Source organism: Amphichorda felina (assembly GCF_050947745.1).
Source record: "Amphichorda felina strain 45539 chromosome Unknown scaffold_1, whole genome shotgun sequence".
Lineage (NCBI taxonomy): Eukaryota > Fungi > Ascomycota > Sordariomycetes > Hypocreales > Bionectriaceae > Amphichorda > Amphichorda felina.
The window spans coordinates 4251329-4272375 of record NW_028145049.1 but is presented as its reverse complement, the minus strand read 5'-3'; the positions used below and the strand labels follow the sequence as shown (position 1 = coordinate 4272375).

At 56.6% G+C, this 21047-nt stretch overlaps 6 protein-coding genes across 6 annotated transcripts; 2 read left to right on the top strand and 4 right to left on the bottom strand.

Moving 5' to 3' along the window:
• Nucleotides 1-214: 214 nt before the first annotated feature.
• Nucleotides 215-2566, top strand: ACO1O0_001405 (uncharacterized protein; the record flags this gene model as incomplete). The annotated part of the gene is made up of 2 exons (XM_083190892.1): nt 215-265; nt 326-2566. The coding sequence occupies 2 exons, from the start codon at nt 215-217 to the stop codon at nt 2564-2566; spliced, it is 2292 nt and encodes a 763-aa protein (XP_083054751.1).
• A 1322-nt stretch (nt 2567-3888) lies between these two features.
• Nucleotides 3889-5365, top strand: ACO1O0_001404 (uncharacterized protein; the record flags this gene model as incomplete). The annotated part of the gene is made up of 6 exons (XM_083190891.1): nt 3889-3906; nt 4092-4110; nt 4254-4409; nt 4466-4570; nt 4672-4732; nt 4792-5365. 6 exons carry the CDS (start codon nt 3889-3891, stop codon nt 5363-5365), a joined length of 933 nt encoding a protein of 310 aa, XP_083054750.1.
• A 667-nt stretch (nt 5366-6032) lies between these two features.
• Nucleotides 6033-7417, bottom strand: LEU2 (3-isopropylmalate dehydrogenase; the record flags this gene model as incomplete). Its single annotated transcript, XM_083190890.1, has 4 exons — nt 6033-6268; nt 6346-7066; nt 7134-7205; nt 7367-7417. The coding sequence occupies 4 exons, from the start codon at nt 7415-7417 to the stop codon at nt 6033-6035; spliced, it is 1080 nt and encodes a 359-aa protein (XP_083054749.1).
• Nucleotides 7418-8384: 967 nt separating this feature from the next.
• ACO1O0_001402 (uncharacterized protein) lies at nt 8385-10496 on the bottom strand (the record flags this gene model as incomplete). Its single annotated transcript, XM_083190889.1, has 1 exon — nt 8385-10496. One exon carries the CDS (start codon nt 10494-10496, stop codon nt 8385-8387), a length of 2112 nt encoding a protein of 703 aa, XP_083054748.1.
• A 4158-nt stretch (nt 10497-14654) lies between these two features.
• On the bottom strand, nt 14655-16303 carry ACO1O0_001401 (DUF4451 domain-containing protein; the record flags this gene model as incomplete). The annotated part of the gene is made up of 5 exons (XM_083190888.1): nt 14655-14909; nt 14964-15497; nt 15665-15839; nt 15913-16240; nt 16294-16303. 5 exons carry the CDS (start codon nt 16301-16303, stop codon nt 14655-14657), a joined length of 1302 nt encoding a protein of 433 aa, XP_083054747.1.
• Nucleotides 16304-20004: 3701 nt separating this feature from the next.
• ACO1O0_001400 (uncharacterized protein) lies at nt 20005-20805 on the bottom strand (the record flags this gene model as incomplete). The annotated part of the gene is made up of 2 exons (XM_083190887.1): nt 20005-20757; nt 20800-20805. The coding sequence occupies 2 exons, from the start codon at nt 20803-20805 to the stop codon at nt 20005-20007; spliced, it is 759 nt and encodes a 252-aa protein (XP_083054746.1).
• Between the last annotated feature and the right edge of the window lie 242 nt (nt 20806-21047).

The window sequence follows — 21047 nt, the reverse complement described above, 5'->3', positions numbered from 1 at the left end:
GTGCGGGTTGCTCAGCGAGGAGCTTGGGCCATGTCAACGGGGAAAGTAAATAAACCCCCACCGCATCAGACGCGCGAACTGTCAACCCCCGACCTGACATCATATCAACATTCCAATTATTCCAGGTCTCCTCCTAATCGCGACCCTAGTTCTTCGCGAATTTCACTGCCATCGACTTTGAACACATCGAACCGACCTTGGAGGCATCATCACGATGTCTCCCCCACGGCGCCGCTCGTCTCGACTTGCTGCCGCTTCTGCTAAGGTTGGTTTGTGTACATTTGCTAGCTGGCCTGTTTGCGCGCCTCTAACCTTACGACCATAGAGAAAAGCCACTCCTGACCTGCCATCCGTGTCGGAGAGCGATAATGTGAACCAGCCTGCGGTATCCCAGTCCCCGGCCAGGACCGGCAACGATGATCCCGCGCAACAGCCACCACCTGTTACGCCAACCGCCTCGCGCCTGTTTCCCGCGTTGGAGGAGATGCATCCCAAGCTGTGCCACTCCAGCAACACCTTTGACGCAACTTCCGAAATGAGGCTTGGGTTCAGCGACTTCAAGCCCGGCAACAGGAGTGTCCCCGGCGTGGCACAGGAAACCCCCAGTAGGGTCAAGGGATTGCCTGCCACCGAGTTCACGTTCCGCTATACTCGGGGCGCGGCCGATGTCGTCCTTAGCGAAAATGCCCAGAGGCTGATGAATGAGCTCAGAGAGCATGCGGTCAAGATCAAGGCAGATATGCGAGCCCAGCGTGACGTGGATGGAGAGCCCGCCGAGGAGCGCCAGATTGCCATCCCCAAGCCCAAGGCTGGCCGCTTCAGCGCTGCTCACATGGCCGAGTTCAAGAAGATGGACTCGATCGAAAACCACGCATCCGTGTGGCGCGCTAACCGGACACCTCCTTCCAAGCCTGGTATCAAGCGGTCTCACTCCAAGGCGGACCTCACCGAGACCCCGACCCAGAAGTCCAGTCTTAAGCGAACCATCTCCAAGGCCAATCTTGATGAGGAGTCGCAGTCTCAAACCAAGCCTGACCTCACCCAGACCCCAACTCATAAGCCCAGCCTCAAGCGAACCATCTCCAAGGCCAACCTTGATGGGACACCTCAATCTCACGCCAGGGCGAACATCACTGAGACGCCATCCCAGAAGTCCAGCCTCAGGCGGCCTATCTTCAGGGCCAACCTTGATGAGGCACCGCAGTCTCACTCCAAGCCCAGCCTTAAGCGCTCCTCATCTCGCGCCAAGCTGGACGACGGCGACTCTTCGCAGCCTGACAACGTTAATTTCTCCGTCGCTGGTAGACCCCGCACTACTCCGGGAGACGTGCCTCAGAGCAGTTTTGCGAAGAGGGTCAAGAAGCTCCAAGATGACGATGCATCGAAGTCCCGACCCATCTCTCGTGATGGGACCGGTACTCCACGACCTAAGTCTGTCCAGAAGTCGAGCAATACCAAGGCCTTGGGATCGGATTTTGGAACCCCTTCCAAGGCACCAAGACCAAGGCTGGTGAGCCAGTCACCATCGAAGCCTGAGATTGCAAGCTTGAAGAAACCTGAGATTGGAAGCCTGAAGAAGCCTGTTACGACGAACAACGTGGCATCGCCTTCCCTGTCTAAGGCGGCAGAGTTGCGGCGCCGTATCATCAGTCCCGGCAGCTTCCAGAAGGTTACATCTATTCTGCGTGGCCAGAAGTCCAACACTGAGAAAGCACGCACTGCGCTCCCCAAGCCCGCTCTTCTGCAGTCATCACAGACTCCGGGGCCTTCCCGTTTCACCCGCCTCACGGATAAAGAGCTGCCCCCCTGCCCACTTACCACGCCTCGGCGCAAGCTGGTGAAGCGCGTCGCCTTCACTCCCGATACGAAGTACGCGGCAGAGACTCAGGATTCCCCCTCGCCTCAAAAGTTTGCCATGGATAAGGTAACGGAGCCTGTCCAGTACCCAACCCTAGACGGCATTCTTTCCGAATCGACCAAGGAAGATGTTGTCTATCCGGACCTTTCTGGTTTGAAGAGCCTTACGACGTCTCCGGGTGAAAAGAAGGACTTGCCCCCCTCTGTCCCGGGAACGTTTACTTTTCGCGCTGACCATACGATCGACTTTGGCTCTACCCCATCGGGCTTTGGCGCGTCCCCCGGACAAGCGAGTCTACGACATGTCCGACCGTCGATGGGATCTAAATCTACGATGCCGGGAAGCTTTCCAGCCCCTCCCCCGCCTAGTGTTCATCCCAATAAGGAGAACAACAATCCGTTATCGCCAAAGGTGTTGTCCAGCTCTGCTCACGGACTTCCCAACAAGAAGCGTCATCGGGCGCCTTCGGAGGAAGGAGATGTTGACCAGGAGGCCGGTGATCGTGCCGCGAAGAAAAGAAAGACCGAGGCTACCCCTAAAGCCAAGACACCGTCCCGCTCTCGAACGATTATCTCCACACCTTTCAGCAGCGTGAAGAAGCTGCGGATGGGCGGTACGCCAAAGCCCAGCTCTGCCAGCCCTGCCAAGAGGGGTGGGATCAGTATGTCCCGGCTCAACATGCTTGCTCGACCTAAGAACCGGGGGTAGAGTAACGTTGGCTATGTCTCGGGCTTGAGAGTATGGTGCGCATTGGATGACGTAGTTGCCGAATTGTGGCACAAGACTTGGTTGCCCAGGTCCCGGATGGATCATTTGCAGTGAATTTCATGGCAGTGTCTGGAGTAGTATGGTTGTTGAGGGTGTTTTTTTGTTTTGGTACGATTGGGTTAGGAAGGGTTTGTCTGTTGAGGGTGTTTAGGGCATGGAAAAGGAGTTTACGGACAGGGCGCAAACGCATGTAAGAGTTCATTATGGAGGTGCTTGGTGTTAACAAGTCATCTACCTACCCTAGCCGTTTGATTCGATCCCATTATCCAAAGCATGACGAGCCTCTTGGTGCTCTTGACGTAACTACTTGGTGCCCTTGAACCTGGTAGGGTTTTGGGGCATTATGCTCTTTAGCGGGAAATGAGTTCTGTCAGATCGACCATAGACAACAAAGTGTTCTATTTGAGTTACAGCGGACCATGGAGCTTCGTCGGGTTTCTCCCAATAACGCCAATAAGCCCGCCGCGTGACGTTGCCCTGACGGCGTGCTCAGTCAGCCGCAGCGGGCTGAGAATGTTTCCGCAAACGGAGCCCGCGGAGGGTGGTGGGTCGGTTAATCGCCGGCCGACAGTGAGGTAATGGCGTGGTACCGGGCTGGGAGGTCTTAATTGGGCAGCCCTAAAGACCCAAGGAGCTCGACCACAAAAATTAAAAAAATTCCTAAAGAGGTGTAGGGTCACAAAAATTTAAGCGAGACGCAGACGAGGACGTCGGCCGTGCGAACGGGGGAACGGGACTATTAGGGGATTCTATAATAGAGGAGCTTCCTGGGACTGCCGATCTAGGCGCGCGGCCTGAGGCACTTTTTCCCCCTTCTTGTGAACATGGACCTGTGCGAGTCTGCGGTCAAAGTGCGCGCAACCTGGAAGGCTTGGAGGGACAAAGTGGCTCCGTTCAGTGCCCTGTTGTGCTGTTTCCAGCTCCGTTCAGTGCTGTCTGCCCCACCAAATCGTAGCTGGGGCTGCTGTCCCTGGGCCCAGCCCCCCAGCAAGTGACCACTGGCATTCGCCCATGCCACCACCCCCCCAGTCCCAGCAGCTTGTGCATTTTCTTCACCTTCGAAACTGCTACATCACAGCTTTCTGGGCCTGCTCCAAACCTTTCACCTCATCCACCCGCCCACTGTTCTCCCCATTCAGGCATGCGACCGTGACCGCTGCCTTTTACCTCCGGAACAGCTCTCCCGCAACTTATTTGCTACGCTCTTGTCGCCATTTTAACTCTTTCCGCCTCGACGTGAGGCGATAAGCTAGGCGGCCAAGATGTCGGTCGCCTCTCAGGTGCGTCTTTGTCCGGGTGCTTGCTTGATGGGGCTTCGTGGCCTCTTTTTTTCGCCGTCCGCAGCCACGCTCTTGGTCAATCGCTTCGCAGACAATGGATTAAAGCGACCGTGGGCTTTGAATTTCCCCATCATCTGCCTGTTTTTGCCATCCGATACTTCCTCATGCTAACTTTAGCGTCATAGAACCCTTTTGCCTACCTCGGTACGAATTGCCTCCCTTCCCAGCCGATGCCCGCCCTAGCTGCAGCCCTAGCTGCAGCCCCAGAGGAGACTCCGAGGGCGAGCTCGAGATATGCGATTGATTCTGGATGGACGAGGCTGACTGTGCATGTCTCTGTGATGCAGGCAACGATGATGATGGCGAGGAGAAGCCCGTCGTCCCCGTGAAGACGGTCGACAAGGCCACGACGCGCACCACTAAGCGTAACGCTGACCCTGCCCCTCCTGCTAGAGGCCACGCTACCGGCAGCCGTCGGGGCGGCCCTAGTGGCAACGAGGCTGGTGAGTGTTTTGATACTTCAAGAACTGACGAGGTCATCGCTAATAGCTCATGGTAGCCTTCCGTGACCGTTCTGCTGGAACCGGGCCCAACCACGCTCGCACCACCGAGGAGTCTACCCGCAGCGCCCCCCGCGGCGGTGCTGCTGCCCGTGTCCGTGGTGGTAAGCTTCCTCGTTCGATTACACGTCGATGACGATGGTCACGCCTCGTCACGCCGCGTTATTTCGGGTTATGAACGTTTTCACACTAACATGAACCCCAGGCCGTGGCTCCCGCCACCCTCGCGACCGCGATGACCGTCACTCTAGGCAGGCCGTCCAGGGGTAAGGACGACCCTCTGTCCGTATCGATATGTGTGGGGTGTACTAACATGAATTTCCAGCGGTTCCGAGAAGCAGGCTGCTGCCTCTTGGGGCGCCACCGAGGGCGAGGCCGAGCTGAAGGACGAGCAGGCCGGCGAGGCCATCGCTAAGACCGAGCAGAAGGAGGCCGTTGCTGAGGATGCTGCCGCCGGGGAACCCGCTGAGCCCGAGGACAAGAGCGTCTCTTACGCCGACTACCTCGTCCAGCAGGCCGAGAAGAAGCTTGCCCTTGAGGACAGCATTAAGCTCCGCTCTGCCAACGAGGGTAGCAAGCTCGACAAGAAGTGGCAGGCCGCCAAGCCCCTCGAGAAGGAGGAGGTCGACTACTTCTCTGCCACCGGTGGCAAGAAGCAGCGTGAGCGTGAGAAGAAGGTCAAGCAGACCGTTGACTTTGACCCCCGCTTCGTCGAGCCCGAGCGCCCCCGCGGTGGACGCGGCGGTGCCCGTGGTGGCGGCCGCGGTGGCCGCGGTGACCGCGGCGGCGAGCGTGGTGGACAGCGAGCCAACTTCCGCGGTGGACGTGGCGGCCGTGAGAATGCTGCCCCCATCAACACCCGCGACGAGTCGGCCTTCCCCACCCTCGGCGGCAAATAGGAAGCCAACTTGCTCTACGAATGAGCCCGCTCGTCTGCTCTCTGTCATCTGCCACTGCGCAGCATGATGGGGAGAACTGCGGTCCTCCCATCTCCCCCTCGACGCCCTCGCAGGAGGAGAGACTTACTCTACATCTCGAGTCTGACAATTGCAAGAAGAAAAAAAAATGTTGACCGTTGGTTTTCGGTTGCTGGGCTGGGTCATGGGTGGCGGATGGACGGTTCTGTTTTCCAACTATCTCCAATTGCTGCTGCCTAGGTCTTCCTTAGGTATACTCAGGTTTCCGTATAAACAAAAAACAACAAAAAAAAGAGAATGGCTTTCCCTACTCTTCTGCTGAGGGCGGCAAGCCAAGTGACAATCCTATGAATGGCTGGCTGGTACGTGGCATTGGGAGAAAAATATGTCACGAGACTTTGATATCAGCCATGTAGACGCTAGGTGTCTTGTATCTGCCCATTCCTCTCTATCATTGCATATATTACTAAGTGGTTAACTTTTTGGAGAGCGATCCCATGAGTAGGCATATTAACATAAGCTGTACTCTGTTCAACCCCATGCTCTAATCCTCCACCCAGTATGATAACTCGCACCCAGATTTTTGACACGCCCATACCCGCCCACCCACCTACTTTCTCACTACTAATACTGCAACTACTTAAGTATCCTACTGCTTGAGGATCTCGTTCAGCTGCTTGACCACGGCATCGCCCATCTCGGCCGTGCTGGCGCTGCCGCCCATGTCCTTGGTGCGCAGGCCGGCGTCGATGGCGGCGCGCACGGCGTCCTCGACGGCCTTGGCCTCAGCGGGCAGATTGAGCGAGTAGCGCAGCATCATGGCGACGGAGAGGATCGTGCCGACGGGGTTGACGATGCCCTGTCCGGAGATGTCGGGCGCGGAGCCTGCGTTGCCCAACTGTCAGTACACGCCACACCTACTAGAGAGGGTTGAGAGATGGGATAATAGGGGGTGGACGTACCGTGGATGGGCTCGTAGATACCATTGCACTTGCCCTGGCCGTCAGGGATGCCGCTCAGGCTCGCGCTGGGCAGCAGGCCGATGCTGCCGGGGATGACGCTGGCCTCGTCGGAGATGATGTCGCCAAACAGGTTGCTGGTGACGACGACGCCGTTGAGGGCGGTGGGCTTCTTGACCATGATCATGGCGGCGCTGTCGATGAGCTGGTGCTCGACGGTGAGGTCGGGGAACTCCTTCTCAAAGGTCTCGGTCATGACCTTGCGCCACAGGCGGCTGGTGGCCAGGACGTTGGCCTTGTCGAGGGACCAGACCTTCTTGTCGCCGCGGCCGCGGGCCAGGAAGCCGGCCAGGCGGGCGACGCGCTCAATCTCGGCGCGCGAGTAGGGCTCCGTGTCCCAGGCGGAGCCGGAGCCGTCGTCCTCCTTGCGCTCGCCAAAGTAGATGCCGCCGGTCAGCTCGCGGACAATGACAAAGTCGGTGCCCTTGCAGACCGAGGCCTTGAGGGGCGAGTAGTCGACGAGGGCGTCCGAGGCGAAGAAGCAGGGGCGCAGGTTGCCGTACGTGCCCATCTCCTTGCGCAGCTTGAGGAGGCCCTGCTCCGGGCGGACGGCGCCCGTGCCCCATTTGGGACCGCCGATGGCGCCCAGGAGGACGGCGTCGGCAGACTGGGCCGCGGTGAGGGTCTCGTCGGTGAGGGGGCTGCCGGTGGCATCGATGGAGCACTGGGGAGTTGGGCATGCATGGTCAGTTGGGCGTGTCGGAGGCAGACAGACAGAGAGAGCAACTTACACCACCCATCAGGTGCTCCTTGAGGTTGAACTTGCCGGCGTTGGGCCTGCTGGCCTCAATGGCCTTGAGAACCTGCTCTTGCGTCAGCCACGGCCGATCAGTAGCGGCGATTTGGACGCAATCTCTGTACCTTGACACCCTCGGCGACAACCTGTTCCCCCTCGAGATTAGCATGCTGAGCACCATCAACGAGGAGCTTGCAGCCCCTCCCGAATTTCGGCGCGGGTACGTACCTCGGGACCGCAATGGTCGCCCGCCAGAACGACAATGTTGTGCTCCGCCATCTTTATCCAAAACCAATTGCCTCGTAAGCTTCCAGAAACAAAAAAACCTGCCTGCTGGGGGACCTTCGGAAGCCGCGGTGTAAATCTAGGTATAAGAATGTAGGGCGGGATGGAGAAAATGCCCCGCGTAGGCCGTTCAAGTGCCGTGACGTCTTTTTAGTAGAGGGTCGAGAGGGCCGGGAGGGTCTAGAGGGCTTCACCCCGCCGACATCGGCTGCATCTGCTCCCGGCTTTTCACTACCCAGTAGGTATCCTCGGTGCCGCTTACTGCCAATGCCGATGCAAACCATCAAATGCCTGATCCGAGCATGCTTCCTGGGCCTCTCGGGTATATCAAGATCCAACTGCCTTCTTCGATAGGTATGACGTTCAGGGTTCTTAGCCTAGCTAGGTCTTCACCGCATACTAGCTGTAGCTCTGTATTCACAAGGTCCCCGGGGCACCACGACAATATCTTGTTGTTTCGACAAGGTTGTATTGCTGTCTCCTACTTTGTAGGACTCTTTGTATTTGGCCCGTGCCTCCCCTTATTCTCCAGGCTTGTAGATATGTACCAGGGTATCGTGTGTACAACGTCCAAGCTTACTTGTAGTTTACACCAATCGTTTCCACCGCCTCTCACCCTCCATCACACATAGAATCAAAGTATCCTCACAGGCAACTCCATTCTCTACCAATCCGCAATGGCTCTCCTTTGGGATCATCGTAGTGACCTGAACGATTTGCTGGCTAGCGGGGACGATGCTACCCCAATGTCCAGCCCGCTCGCCCGACCCGTGTCTCGTAAACGGCCTCCCCGCATGTTCGGTGTGTTTGCACAGAAGGCGCAAATGTATACTCTGGGCTGCATCTGCTGATTGACGCATTGCCCATGCTGCCATAGTTCGCACGATTCGCTGCCTCTGGTCAGCTTCGGACTTCTCAACGCCCTCGAGTGTCACCCCCTGCGGCTCTGACAGATGACGACTCACCATTGAACAAGGAACCCTGTCATCTCGTTCCTATGGCATACGCACCGAACTCCTGGCTCGTCTCTTCTCGTTTGCGAGATCGAGTTCCCATGCAAGCCTCCGCCGGAAACGGCGAAGAACCGCTGGGACTTGGTAGTAGAAAATATATTTGGGCCCTGCTGCCTGTTCTCCTTGACTCTGAGCAGCTCATTTGCCGCATCTGCCCCATCCTGATCAAGTCCCTCGTTCATAACTGTCTCCGCTTCGCTCTCGACGTCGTTGTATACTCCATTATGAGCATCTGAGTTTGTTAGGGTACTCGTGCTCTTATCGCTGACGCTTCGCCGAGATGAATGGAATATAGAGCCGACGGGACGGCGGGGATCGGGCAACGCGAATGACGCGTTGAACGAGTTGTTTCGGCTTGGAATAATTATAGGCTCGTCATCTGTCGATGAAGAGTCATACTCGTCATCCCATTGCTGCGCATCCCCCGACGTGTGGGATCTGGGACCCCTTGGCGTGAGCTCAGAGTCCCCAGGAGCATGAGCGGCTTCAGCATGAGCACGGCCATCTGCGCCGATGTAGAACTTGACCGAGGCACGCGAGCCGGGGCGGGACGCGGATTCAGGAATCGATGCTAATGATAACCGATGCTGCTTCTTCAACGGCGACACCCTGCCAGATAGCCTCACTGGATTTCGGCCAGAATCCAGGCCAGACCCGTTCCTTGCTGGCGGCACAGGTCGGAAAGTAGAGGGCGGATTCACAATGGCACCCCGGCCGATCGATTTTCTGCCCCGAGATTCGCTCTGGCTACGTCCCAGTCCTGGCCGGGCGGCGGAAGGTTTCACAGGGGAGCTGACAAAAGCCCGGTCAGGCATCTTGCCATTCCTCGCGTCTTTGACACTGGTAGACCGGCGAACGCCACTTGACGACTGTCCCTTGGTCGAACCAGCTAGGGCGGCTTCGGCAGAACCAGCATCATTCATGGCGTTGAAGCTCGAATCAGCTGCCGCAGTCTGGGGCCGGCTGGACAGAACCTCGGGGTCTACCCCTCTGCCGGAGCCCATGATCCCGAAGGGATTGTCTATACCTAGGATACTCGACATGGAATTGCTCGCCTGGGCTGCGGATGATAGCTGGCCCGATGTTGGGGGTTTTGGTGCTAGCGTTCTCGCCTTCCTGGCTGCTGGCTGGGTCTTTCTTTGCTTTGAGGAGGCGGCGGGAGGTTGTTGTGGTAGATCTTGGAACATTTGCACCTCGTTATTCCAGTCAAACGATCCTGACTGACGGTGACCGGAAGGGGTATCTGGCTGAAAAATGTTTGCCGTGCTAAAGTCCATGTCCATAGGTAATGCCAGACTCGATGGATCCCAGAAGCTGTCTGGGCCCGTTACCGGTGCCGACATTGGGTACGAGAACAGATCTCCCGGGCTGCCAAGCAGACCACTGAGATCCTGTGGCTGCGAGGTTCCCACAAAGTCCGGCTGACCGAAGTCATGGCCATCTTGCTGCATCTTGAGCTTCGGACCAAGCTTGCGCTCGTCCTTCCGGGACGAGGGGGGAGGAGTCGCCGTCTGAGTCTGTGTGGACCCCTGAGACGATCCTTGGAGGGGTTGACTACCCGAAGTCTGGACAGAGGGGTTGGGGCTTGGAAGAGCACCGTGCCGTAACGCCTTATCTTTGGTCGCAGTCAACGAACAAGGCGACGAAGGAAGCTGGTGCGCAGGATCGGCGTGAGGGAAATGATAGTTTGGATTGGGCGAGAAGTGGTTTACATGTGGTGGGAGGCCGGTCGAGGTGCTCTCTGACGAGATAAGCCGCCTATGGCATGTAGATCGGCTCGCTGGCGTGAAAGGCGCGAAGTCACCGAACGTGCCCTCTGATCCTCTCAGGTTTCCGGGAGTCGAGTTGAAGACGGAGTACTCCTCGGCGAAGCGCGGGGTCCAGGAACCGGGTTCGGGTTCGCTGAAGGTACCCTGATTCTGCCGAGGCGTAGCAAAGACGGGGCTAGGGAAGGCAGCAGAGGTAGGCGTTTGTTTGGGGGTGGGTGGGTGAGCGTTTGGATCTTCGAGGCTGTTGGACAAGAGATGTTGTGAGCCGAGACATTGCATTCGAGAGGACATGGAGAAGGTGGCATACCTGGAAGCTGATCGATCCCCACTCATAGCAATTCTGCTTTGATCGAGGAGAGGACTCCCAGAAAACTCACAACATGAACGCTGTGTAGGTAGTTATCGTTGGGTCTGAGGGATGATGTTGACGGGGCTTGGATTCGTGGGTGTTTGTGCAGATGTGCGTGGGTGGATCGTTCAGCGAGGTGTTGGTCGCAACATGGGGTAATTCCAAGGCGTACGAGAAAGGAGTGTCGTAGTACGAGTATGCAGCCGAGTCGATTCGAGTCGAGTCAAGATAGGGAAGTGATTGGACAGACGACGGAGGAGAAACAACGTGAGTTGAGTGTCTAAGTTCGTAAAGATTCTTTGCTCATTAACAGGAATCGTCGTCGTGAGAGGTCATTAACAGTCGCGGCGGGCGGTCATTAAGCGGGCTGTGGCTCGGGCCTGCGAATGAAGGGTTCGGACCGTCAGCGCCAAAGTCGAACCAAAGGGGCAGGGCGATCGATGCCAGGGAGAAAGGATTGGGAGGGGAAAGGCACGGCATAGCAGGTAGTGCAGCGGTACTCACCTGTCAACCAACGCGGCGGGCACAGGGTGTCAGAAACAGGTTGTGCTTGGTCCCCCAGTTGCTCCAGTTGCTGGATGGAGTGTTATCACTCCGGGAGATTTTGGAGGAGAGTGGGAGTTTGAAGGTGACGAGGCGAGGAGGGAAGAGGGAAAGCTCAGAGGCCGTCGGTCAGCAGCCAGCATGAAGAAGGTGTATCCCGGGTCTTCACAGCACAGAATCAGTTATGATTATGACTTATCCGCCCAGTTGTTGGAGTCGAGGGGCCAGGCCAATGATGTGCTGGACGTCTCCCGTTCCGTCCTAGGCAGACAGCCGGGCAGGCAGGAGAGACAGCTGGACGGTGGCCTGGATTGCCTGGGTGCCAGGTCTGGGTGCCAGGTCTGGGTTGGTGGTCTGGTCGGTGAATTTGGACGGGTGGGTTACCATGGGCAGTGGGCCTGAGGATGACTGGATCTGGTTGATCCGCTGCCTGGTTGTTGGTGCCACTGGTGGGATGAATTGAACGTTGGGTGACTTGGGTCCCTCCTAGTGGATTCCCCTTCCAGGTTGATCTCAGCTGGTCTCCTGGTGGTCTCTACAGGTCTTTGCTGTTCTAGGCGGGGCCGTTGCTCCGCTGCTTCACGCAGGAACGAGGGCGAGCAGTTCCCAGGGCTGGCTGCACCTTCCGGTTTCCGCTTTCTCGTTCTTGACGACTGGAAGTTGTCCTAGCGTGCCTGGGAAACAGCGTCCCTCCATCGTCATATGCCGACTTCCCACCCACGGCTCTCCAATGGCTCGCCCATGGCTCAGACTCGACATCAAGACACCGAGGAAAACCTCATTTGAGCCCGTCGGGCGTTGGCGGCCATCGCCTTCGGCCTTTTGAACCCAAGTCCTTCGTACCAGCTGTTGCACTGATGCGGTATCATCAATCGAGCAAACACCATCCGTCACATCCCGGGGACTCCAGCTTCCAGCCACTCCATGCATCTTGGCGAGCAGGCATCCCATCTGATCCGCAGTCCTCGGCCTTTTGACTCTCGCTGTGCCACGCGATATGCAGTGCGTGCTCACAGGATGATCTCGGCGCTTATTAGGAAGAAATACTCGACCCGGAATCACTGACAACCCCAATTGTCAGGATCGTGGCCGAGCAATAATTAGGTCTGAACGTACGTATCCGTATCCGTGCTCTTGTCCATCTCTCCCTTCAGTCAAACGGGTAACAAGCCGTTGGCCCGTCTTGGTCTCACCATAGGACGTTCCAGGGCCGCTCTGTGGCTACTTTTTTATTACGAACACAAACACGGCCTGCTCTGATGGAAACGAGCAGACAGCATAATTGGGACAAACTGCAGGGTCGTCTATCCGTAAGAAACAGTGGCGACGCCGTGCAGCTCATTGAGAACCGTCATCAGCCAACCAACCCAGCCCACTTTGATCGGCCTCAGATGGCCTGCAGAGTACCGATTCGACCCCTCTTTGAGTGGAATTAACGGTGGAGGTTTGTGATGTTGAACGTCCCCGAACCTCTTAGTTGGTACTACAAAGACGGAGGCTACGAAACACTGAGGATGCCACCGACGACGACGAAGCTGAATTCTCGACCTGAATTTCATTGCCGTTTCCTCCCACTAATAGAGTCCTCCTTATCGAAACCGCCAAATCGTTCCGTCGAATATTGTGATTAGGGTTTTCCCATGAAGGGACATTTTCTCCATCGCACCCACCCGACTAAGGTTGTGCGATTCCCCGGGTTGCATAAGGATAATAAATGGCATTTCATCATCGTGGGGGCATGGGCATCTCCACCACTGTCTGATTTCGGTGCTAGATCTCGATCCCCGCCCCGGACCAGAGGCCAAGAGCTCCGCTATTATTCATATTGCCGGGTTGTCCTGTGCGGAGGATCCTCCGGTTTCTCTGAAGCTGCCGCGCAACCGGCGCTGGCATCTTTCGTTTCCTTGCTTTGGTCTCTGGGCACAGGTCGGATGTCCCGAGAAGTCTCGGGCTGTCTGCTTAGAACCCTAGGAAACCTGGCAGCCCAATCGGAGGCCACCTCGTACGAACAAGAAACGCCTCGGTTCTCTGTACCTGCCTGGATAAGGCTGACGATCCCTATCCCCTGGTACCTGCGTCGAGATATCTACATGCTAATACGAGTAGGACTATCCGTAGAGCAAGGTGTTCCTTGGCGGATTATACAATATTATCTCTCACCGCCAGCACGCCGTCAGAGACGACGTATCACACTCCCCCGAACCAGTATAGCCTGGGCAATACAAGCCAGCCCCGGCCCTCCATCTTGTGAGCTAAACAAGCCTAGATAGGGCCCAAGGGGCCTCCCATAATAGTATCAAAAGGTTGCAGTGCTTCCGAGGTTGCTTGCCTGAGCGCCAAACAACGCATTGAACGCAATGGGCATTCCCGACACCGCTCGTAGGGCAGGCGTCTTGGCACGTGCGTGGACGGTGGCAACCCGCCACCAATCTCCTTCCAAGACAGGGGTTTAAAGTATGCTCGAGTGCCGCTTACCCTCCGGCCACAACGGCCCAGCGACTCCAGTCCCCTCGACGTTTGACCGTTGTAAACATCCGCACAAGACATTGTTCCAGATATCGCATTCCGGGACCCCTCAAATTGGTTCCGCGAGCTCGGATTGCCCAACCACGGCCACCTGTGCCTGGCCAGACCTTGAAGAACCCCTCGATGTAGGTAAGACAGACCCCTTGCATGAAAGCCACTAGGCGCAGGCCCTTGCATGCCCAAGCCGTCCGTGGACCGTGAAGGCTGGCTGCGCTGCCCTGGCATAATATCTCTGGAACCTTCGCTCGCCACCTCCGGGGTCCTGCTGACGCTGTGCCTATCTGTGGGGCTACTATAGGGCAATATATTGCTCAGCCTCAAGTTGCCTGCGTATAACAATGTGGAGGCTAGAACCGTTGTGGCGTGATTCTTCCCCACAATGCTCATTTTGGTGTTTGTCACCGGTCGTAGAACTCGAGCTTGGGTACAGAGAGTGTCCCAAACTGGTCGCTGAAAAGCCATCGCTGTCATGACACCGGATTTCGGCACAAGACAGAGATGTATCATATGCTGTCCTTCGACAGCTTGCAGTTTATTTTTCTTGTATTTCTTTCAGTACCCCCTCGTTGGCTGACCAGCAGTCCCTTTGTCCATCACACCCGGTGGTCACCACCCTTGCCCGATGGGCACTATCTAGTAATTGGAGTATTCTATCTACCCAGACATGAGTTGAGAACAACAATAGACCGACTATAGAAGAAATCAGGTATCAAAAACGGAAACAAGTCGTAAAACGCAGGATGGGTACGTGTATATGTGTTTAGTCCTGCCGGGCGGAGGAACAGCAAGAGCTGCATCAGGTCCCCGGCAAATGTTGGGAGGTTGCGCGTGTCCTTGCACGGCATAGATTGGGAAGGCAAAAGTTTGCTAGGAAATAGCTTGTTGGAGGACATGATTCCGTAAACGTTTCTCTTTCATTCCATCGTCGAGGGGCCCGTTTTTGCCGAGTCGCCCGGGAGGCTAGCTCCCGTAGCCTTGCTTGCTGGGCCCCTTTGAGTAGTCGTAGTACCGAGACCCTGCTCGTAATACTTTTAGATCATGTTGGGGCGTGCGTCGTTTGACATGAGTGTTGGTGGTGGCGGCGCCTGGAGTTGCGGGGCGCCTGGGTGTATGATACCGGACGGGATGGGCGTGCTAGTTCCAGATGAGGGCGTGAGATGGGGAGTCGCCAGCTGGTGTGCCTCTGTCTTGTTGACCTTGGATGCTGATATGCCGGCTGAGGCCTTGGTTTGGCTGCTCTCTCGTCGTCGTTTGGTACCATCCTTGACCTTGGGGTGCAAGTGACACTATTGACAGTCAGTGGGCGTAAATCCTGTAGGCGACATTAACAATCCTCCTACCTTGTAAGCATGCCTGAACCAAGTCGTGCCCTTCTTCTTGCTGCTCACAAGCGCAATCCAATCGTTACAGCTACCACACAGGCCCTCCCAGACATCCGGATTACCATCCATGCGGCGGGTATCCAATGGCTCCTGGAAAGGGGCACCAGTAGCTGCGCTGATGCCGTGCGAGAAGGACTTGTCGTACCAGTACGCCGAGTTCTTGAGCACCAGCCATCTCCCCGGCTTGCAGATTCCGCACCAGCCCTCGCGTTTGTGGCCGTGTCCGCGGACCCACCGGGGGGTGTACAGGTCGCCTTCAAACCTCAAGTCTTGCTCACGGGGGGTCATTTCGGGGTCGGTTGGATTCATGTCCTCCTCTGGGGGCGAGGACTGTTCTTCGCTTAGACAGCCAAACAGGTCAGGCGGGTCAGACAACTCGGCGTAGCGGCGGTGTAGAGCGTGGGCATCAGCATTGCCCTGAAGCATCCGGAAGAGGCCGTGAGACAGGAGTGGTGGAGGCGCATCGCAGGGGCGTGTGTCGCTGGGCAGCGTCTGGGAAGGTAACTGCGAGGGAAGCTGCGTGGGGAGAAGCATGCTGTTTCTCTGGAGGGTCGGCTGACATGGCATGAGGTAAGGCGGTTGAGATGTTGCTGCAGGACGGGCCAGTCTTAGCGATGTCTTTCTCTTGGGATCGCGCTGAGAGGCACGGCCAGACTCACGTTGATGCACCATGTGGGGTTCAGGGCCTCCGTGGTACGTAAAAGGGGCTTGTCTTCGGTTCGAAAATGTCCCATAGGAGCCCGTAGACCATCTTTTGTTGTTTCTTGGGCCGTCGATGCTATAAGGAGCAGATCGGACACTCGGACGTGGTGACGGGGACGCTCGACCGCGGCTCTGCGTTCTAACGAGTTCAGACCGCCCTTGCGAAGAAATGCGTGGGGATGCGACAGGAGAGAGGGGAGTCGACGACATCCACGAATTTCTGTTGGATGGTGGAGGGTAGTCGGAGCAGTAAGATGGAGCGTCAGACATGGCCGTTGAGCAGTCCTCGTACGCGTGGATGTCTGACAGGTTGCCCGAGGTCGACATGGTGAATGATGAGCCCGATATCCTGCGTGAATCGCCGGCGTCGCTCAAGTTGAACTGGTAACCGTAAGGCGCTTGGGACGGGTCCTGGCCTTCCAGGTCGAAAATAGGGATAGCGTCGTCGGTCGTTATTGCTTGGCCGATGGAGGCGTCCGACGTCAGCCCTTGAAAGGCAAATTGGTCCGCGTAGGGCTTCTGGATATAAAAATCTATAAAGCCTATTAGTCCTGAAAGTGAAGCTTGAGTAGCGTGAATCACGTACTGCCTGCCATTGAAGCTGGGGTCTGGAGTTCTTGACGAGCAGACATTGGACGTGATGGCGTTGCGCAGGATGTTTGATGAATGGGAACAGAATCCATTGATGGCCGAGACAAGACGTCGGTAGGTACGTTGTATGATACCCCCCCAGTGATGGTCGTCGGCGTTGGCTGGGTCTGCGATGCCGGGGTTGACCAAGCAGGTGGCGCATTGTCGCTCTTGGGTACATCTTCTGCATTCATTGTAATTATAGGTGGAGTCCTAAGCCCTTCCTGTTTTCGAAATCTTGAGTCGGAGTTGAATGAAAAGAATGGTCGCTGAAACTTGGACCGCCTTGGGTTCATTGTAAGTGGATGGATGGAAGAGGATGGTGAAGACAGTCGCAACTGACAGAGTAGGCTGAGCCGAGTCCATAATTTAAGGGGAGATAGTAAGACACGAAAACAGTGAGTTCAGGGACTCGGCGGATGTTGTGTTGTTGATCTAGGTACAAGGATCGAGGTCAGTATCGTCGTGTCCAACTTAGTCGCCTTGTCCGACTTGGTCAAGGCTGCAGGCTGCCGACTCGGTGGTTGATCCCAGGTCGGTGTTAGTGCCGGTGCCAGGTAACCACGCATGACTCACCTTAATTGCCGTGGTTGGGAGATTTGAGAGTTGTCTCTGAACGAGGCTGGGTTTGGTACGAGAGATGACGATCGTGTAAAGAGTGTCGGAATGAAACAGTTAAGTTCAGCGCCTGTAAATCGAAGAAAGGACTGAAGAGACACCGCTCGAATCAAGACAAGACAAGAAGAGATAGAAAATATGGGAATCGCTGTGGCGTTGCAATGAGAGACTGATTGGCGTAGGCTTCGCGGCGTGCGCTGAAGGGAGCGGAGAGGATCGAGGGTGCCTATATATGAGTGGTATTATAGAAAACAAGCAGGTGGAGCACAGAGAGAGCGACTAGCAGGTCAGGTTTTCTTTGGGCGGCGAGCGAAGGACTAAGATACGTCGGTACTAGGTATAATAGCGGGACAGCAGATTTAAGAATGGACACCATTGGGGGCCTGGACATACTATGTAGGTATAAGTCGACGCCTCGCAACATGGCGAAACGGCAGCATCCATGTGCGCTGTGGCTGGCCTGGCAGCGTCGTGGGTGTCGTGGACTCTCCTACAAATCTGCGGGCAGGAGGGTTGATGAGGTTGGGCTTGTTGACCCGCATATGATACAGGGATGGGTACTGGCGTGTTACATGTGTCGTCGATGAAGTGGACGGGGATGGGGACCGTGGCTGTCGGCCCTGTCGGGTCCCGATGAGCCAGGATCAAGGGTCAGGGTCCATGCTCGATGGGAAACACTTGGCCAGCCACCAGGCACCGCAAGCCATCACCCATGGCCACGGACGCCGTCGAGCCTCCAATGACTTGCTTGCCGTGCGCCCTCCGACGTCTGGGCAAGATCTAAAAGTTCCGGCCTGCGAGTAAGTCGAAGCGTCCATGTTCCCAGCGGAAGGTCCTGTCACATCCGGAGGACAACGCGCGAGAGACTCTGGGTAAACCAATAGTAGCACCGCCTGGGCTGATACTTCAGCCCCAAGGTCCAATCGTGCCAGGCAACACTTCGTATAAGTAGGTACATACATAGTCTAGCACTCTGGGGAGCGCATCCGTACGTCCACGGCTATGTACTCGTACCTTGGCAACACGAGGTATGAGGCGGGCTTCCACGCGCCCCACGACGGCACCACTTAAAGCCGTGGAGCACAACCATGAAGCCCACCTTGTTCCCGAACTTTGGCAACCAGAAGTGGCACTTGCCCTAGACACCGGTACCTCGACTGAGAGGAAATGCCGAGAATAGCGCTAGGTTATTGCCCACTGGGTAATGGTCCCTGACACCTAAACGGACGCTCACAGGACAGACTAGGGTATGAGCCATGAGAGTTGCGAGCAGGGTCGTGTTTTGGCTTTCTGCAATGGCCGCCATTTGGGGAAAAAACGAGTCTCGGGTCTCAACCCGCTCTTTTTATCTCCGGGGTAGGAATATCCATGTTCGAATGCCACCCAGTCCATCGGCGAGCCGCCAAGACGGGAAGGGAGCTGAAGAAAGAACCCGAGGAGCAACGACAGAGTTCTTCAGCTTGTGAGGACCCGTCGAGAAAAGGAAGGAGACGGAATGACAAAAAAAAAAGTTCACCCCCCGGGTGACCCGGCCAGGCACTGCTGGGGGAAGAGAAGTTGTGAGTGACAGATCAGTTGCAGCGGGACGAACGCGGGTCCAGCGGTTGAAGTGCCGACGTGGTTTCAACGAGAAATCTGAGAAGAGGCCTCGTCTCTATCCCTAGCGTTGCGTGCTAGTGACTCAGTGCCAGAGTCGACGTTGGAGGCTGACGAGGATAGAGCGTCATTTCGCCAGCAAAGAGCGGAGAAGAGTACGAGTAAAGGTTGCTGTCGGCAGAGAAACTGGGAACACCTGGTTTGATTTGAGGTTACTTCTCAACGGGGTCGCGGCAGCTTCTGATTTGACGCTTACCTCAGCCCAATTCCACACAATTCCCGGGCAGGCACGACCAGGGGCCAGAGGGGCTAGACCAGTCTCGGCGACTTTAACGGCTCTGGAGCTTGGTGATTGGCTATACGGAGGTCTAGAGGGACCCTTGGGCTTGTCTCAGATCTGTTTCGCAGAAGCATCCCCCAGACGTGGTGGCCTGTTAATCTGATGACACTTGCCCCCTCTCAACCTCCACGTCTCCAACTGGGAAGGGGCAGCCCCCAAATTCGAAATGCCCGTCATCAGCCGTCATGTTGACAGGTGAAGCTTAATCAAGATGGGATCTCATGGACAATAATGCGTTATACAAGACAAAGGCGATCCCCATGGCGTAATGGCGGGCCTGATGCGAGCCAGGCACACCCTGCTTCCAGGCAGTATGGATACACGACATGGATAAATATAGACAGCAGTCCCACCAATTCGCCTTCAATCCCCAGCCTAGAACGACAGTTGGCTAATGACGACCGCCGCCAGACTAGCCACTGGTGTCTGCTCTTAAACCGGCCGTCTGCTACGTTCGTACCCCTCCTCCTCACCAACAGGGAAGGACAGGCCGGGCGTCATCTTCAGGCCCCCTCCAAATGAACCACGTGCCTTGTCGAACCCAAAACACCGATACTCGGGCTCCTGGTCGCTTCCGGCGCTATTATATCCTTTGACCGACAGCAGTTGCTTCTCCCCCCGCCACGCACCCGAGGAGCCGCGTCCCACCAGAGCCCATCGGCTATGTCCGCAAAGGGCCCTTCTGACACCAGATGGCGGAGGGCACCATACAGCGCACGCGTATTAAGGTGGCCGCTGTCCCGCCATGTTTCGTTCCAACCTACCCCTGCCTTGTCTTCCGCTCCCGCGGACAAGGATTCTCCGGGACTCAGCGCCCCGTAAGCTATGGTGCCGGCTGTACATGTTCTCCCGGGACTAGGTTTCGTAGGAGATCACAGGGTCACGGCGGCACCAAGACCACCTCATTGAGTGTGGCCGCTCCGACAGATGCGGCAGCCAGCTTCAGACCTCTTCTGCTATTACGGCGTCCGTCACTTCACGGTGACATCAACGAACCAATCTCAAAGGAAGAATATTATTACTATTACTTTCTTGTTTTGCCTGGAACCAGTATCAAGGGTCAACCAGTCTCGGTTACTGTCCCCACTCCCCTCACTAACGACGGATAAAGGTCTACCAGTCCCTGTTGATCCTCTTCCAGACTTCCTCCTCGGCGGCGGCGAGAGTGCTGCCCGCGACACTCACCCACTTCTTTGCCACGCTCCAGATACTCTCATCATCATCGTAATCATAGTTTTGGGGCCTGTAGGGGTTGTGTACTGCGCGCTGTGCACCGTTGAACCCGGAAGCGTGAACGTTCTGGTAGTATCCCGGTGGGTGCAAGTAGTTGTTGTCTCCCATGTCGCCTTCCCGGATGGAAGTCGGCCCTGGAGCTCCTCCCATCCCCGTCGGGTATGGGTAATGCGGCTCGGTGGTTGTAGACGAGCCTGGGGGAAACTGCGAGGTCGGCGCCTGGTAGGACATCTGCGGCGGGTAGGGCATCTGCTGTGGGTAGGGTGTCTGCGGTGGAATGGGCGTGATAATGACTTCAGGATACCGCCTTATCTTCCGCGTTTTGTGCGGACGGCTTGGTCGCCGCTCCGGTGGCGGGACAGGCACCGCTCCCGGCTGTGGAGCCGGGGGACCGGCATCCTCGAAGCCCTGAGTTGGTGTGGGCTGGAAGTAATAGGTGGACGGGAGCGGCACACCCGTCTCGGCTGGCAGTGCTGGCATCGCCGCGGGCTGCGGGGCGGGATATTCTAGCTGTGGATTTTCTGGTGTGGTCGTAGTCGTCGTCTCTGGTATCTCGTTGCCCTCGTCGTTCTGCTCTGGGTTCTCCTCTGGGTTCTGCTCTGGATGCGAGGCCTGAGGTGTTGCGTCCGACGCCTCTGGGGCATGGGTTGGGCTGGAGGTGTACACCGGTATGACTGGCATCTCGACGGTCCTGGTCGGATCCTTCTAGTTCAAGGGTATCCTTCTAGTTCAAGAGTAGTTATCTCACAATACGATTGTTCTTGGTGTCTCTGGAGATGAAATTAGTTCCCAATTTGAAAATGTTGATTTATGAATTGTGAGCTTAATGTTGGGATGTTGTTGCCTGTCTGTCCTGTTCGGTGGCGACGTCATGCTATCATATATCAGGTGACGAGGCTGGGGCGTGTGTACCTGAATCATAG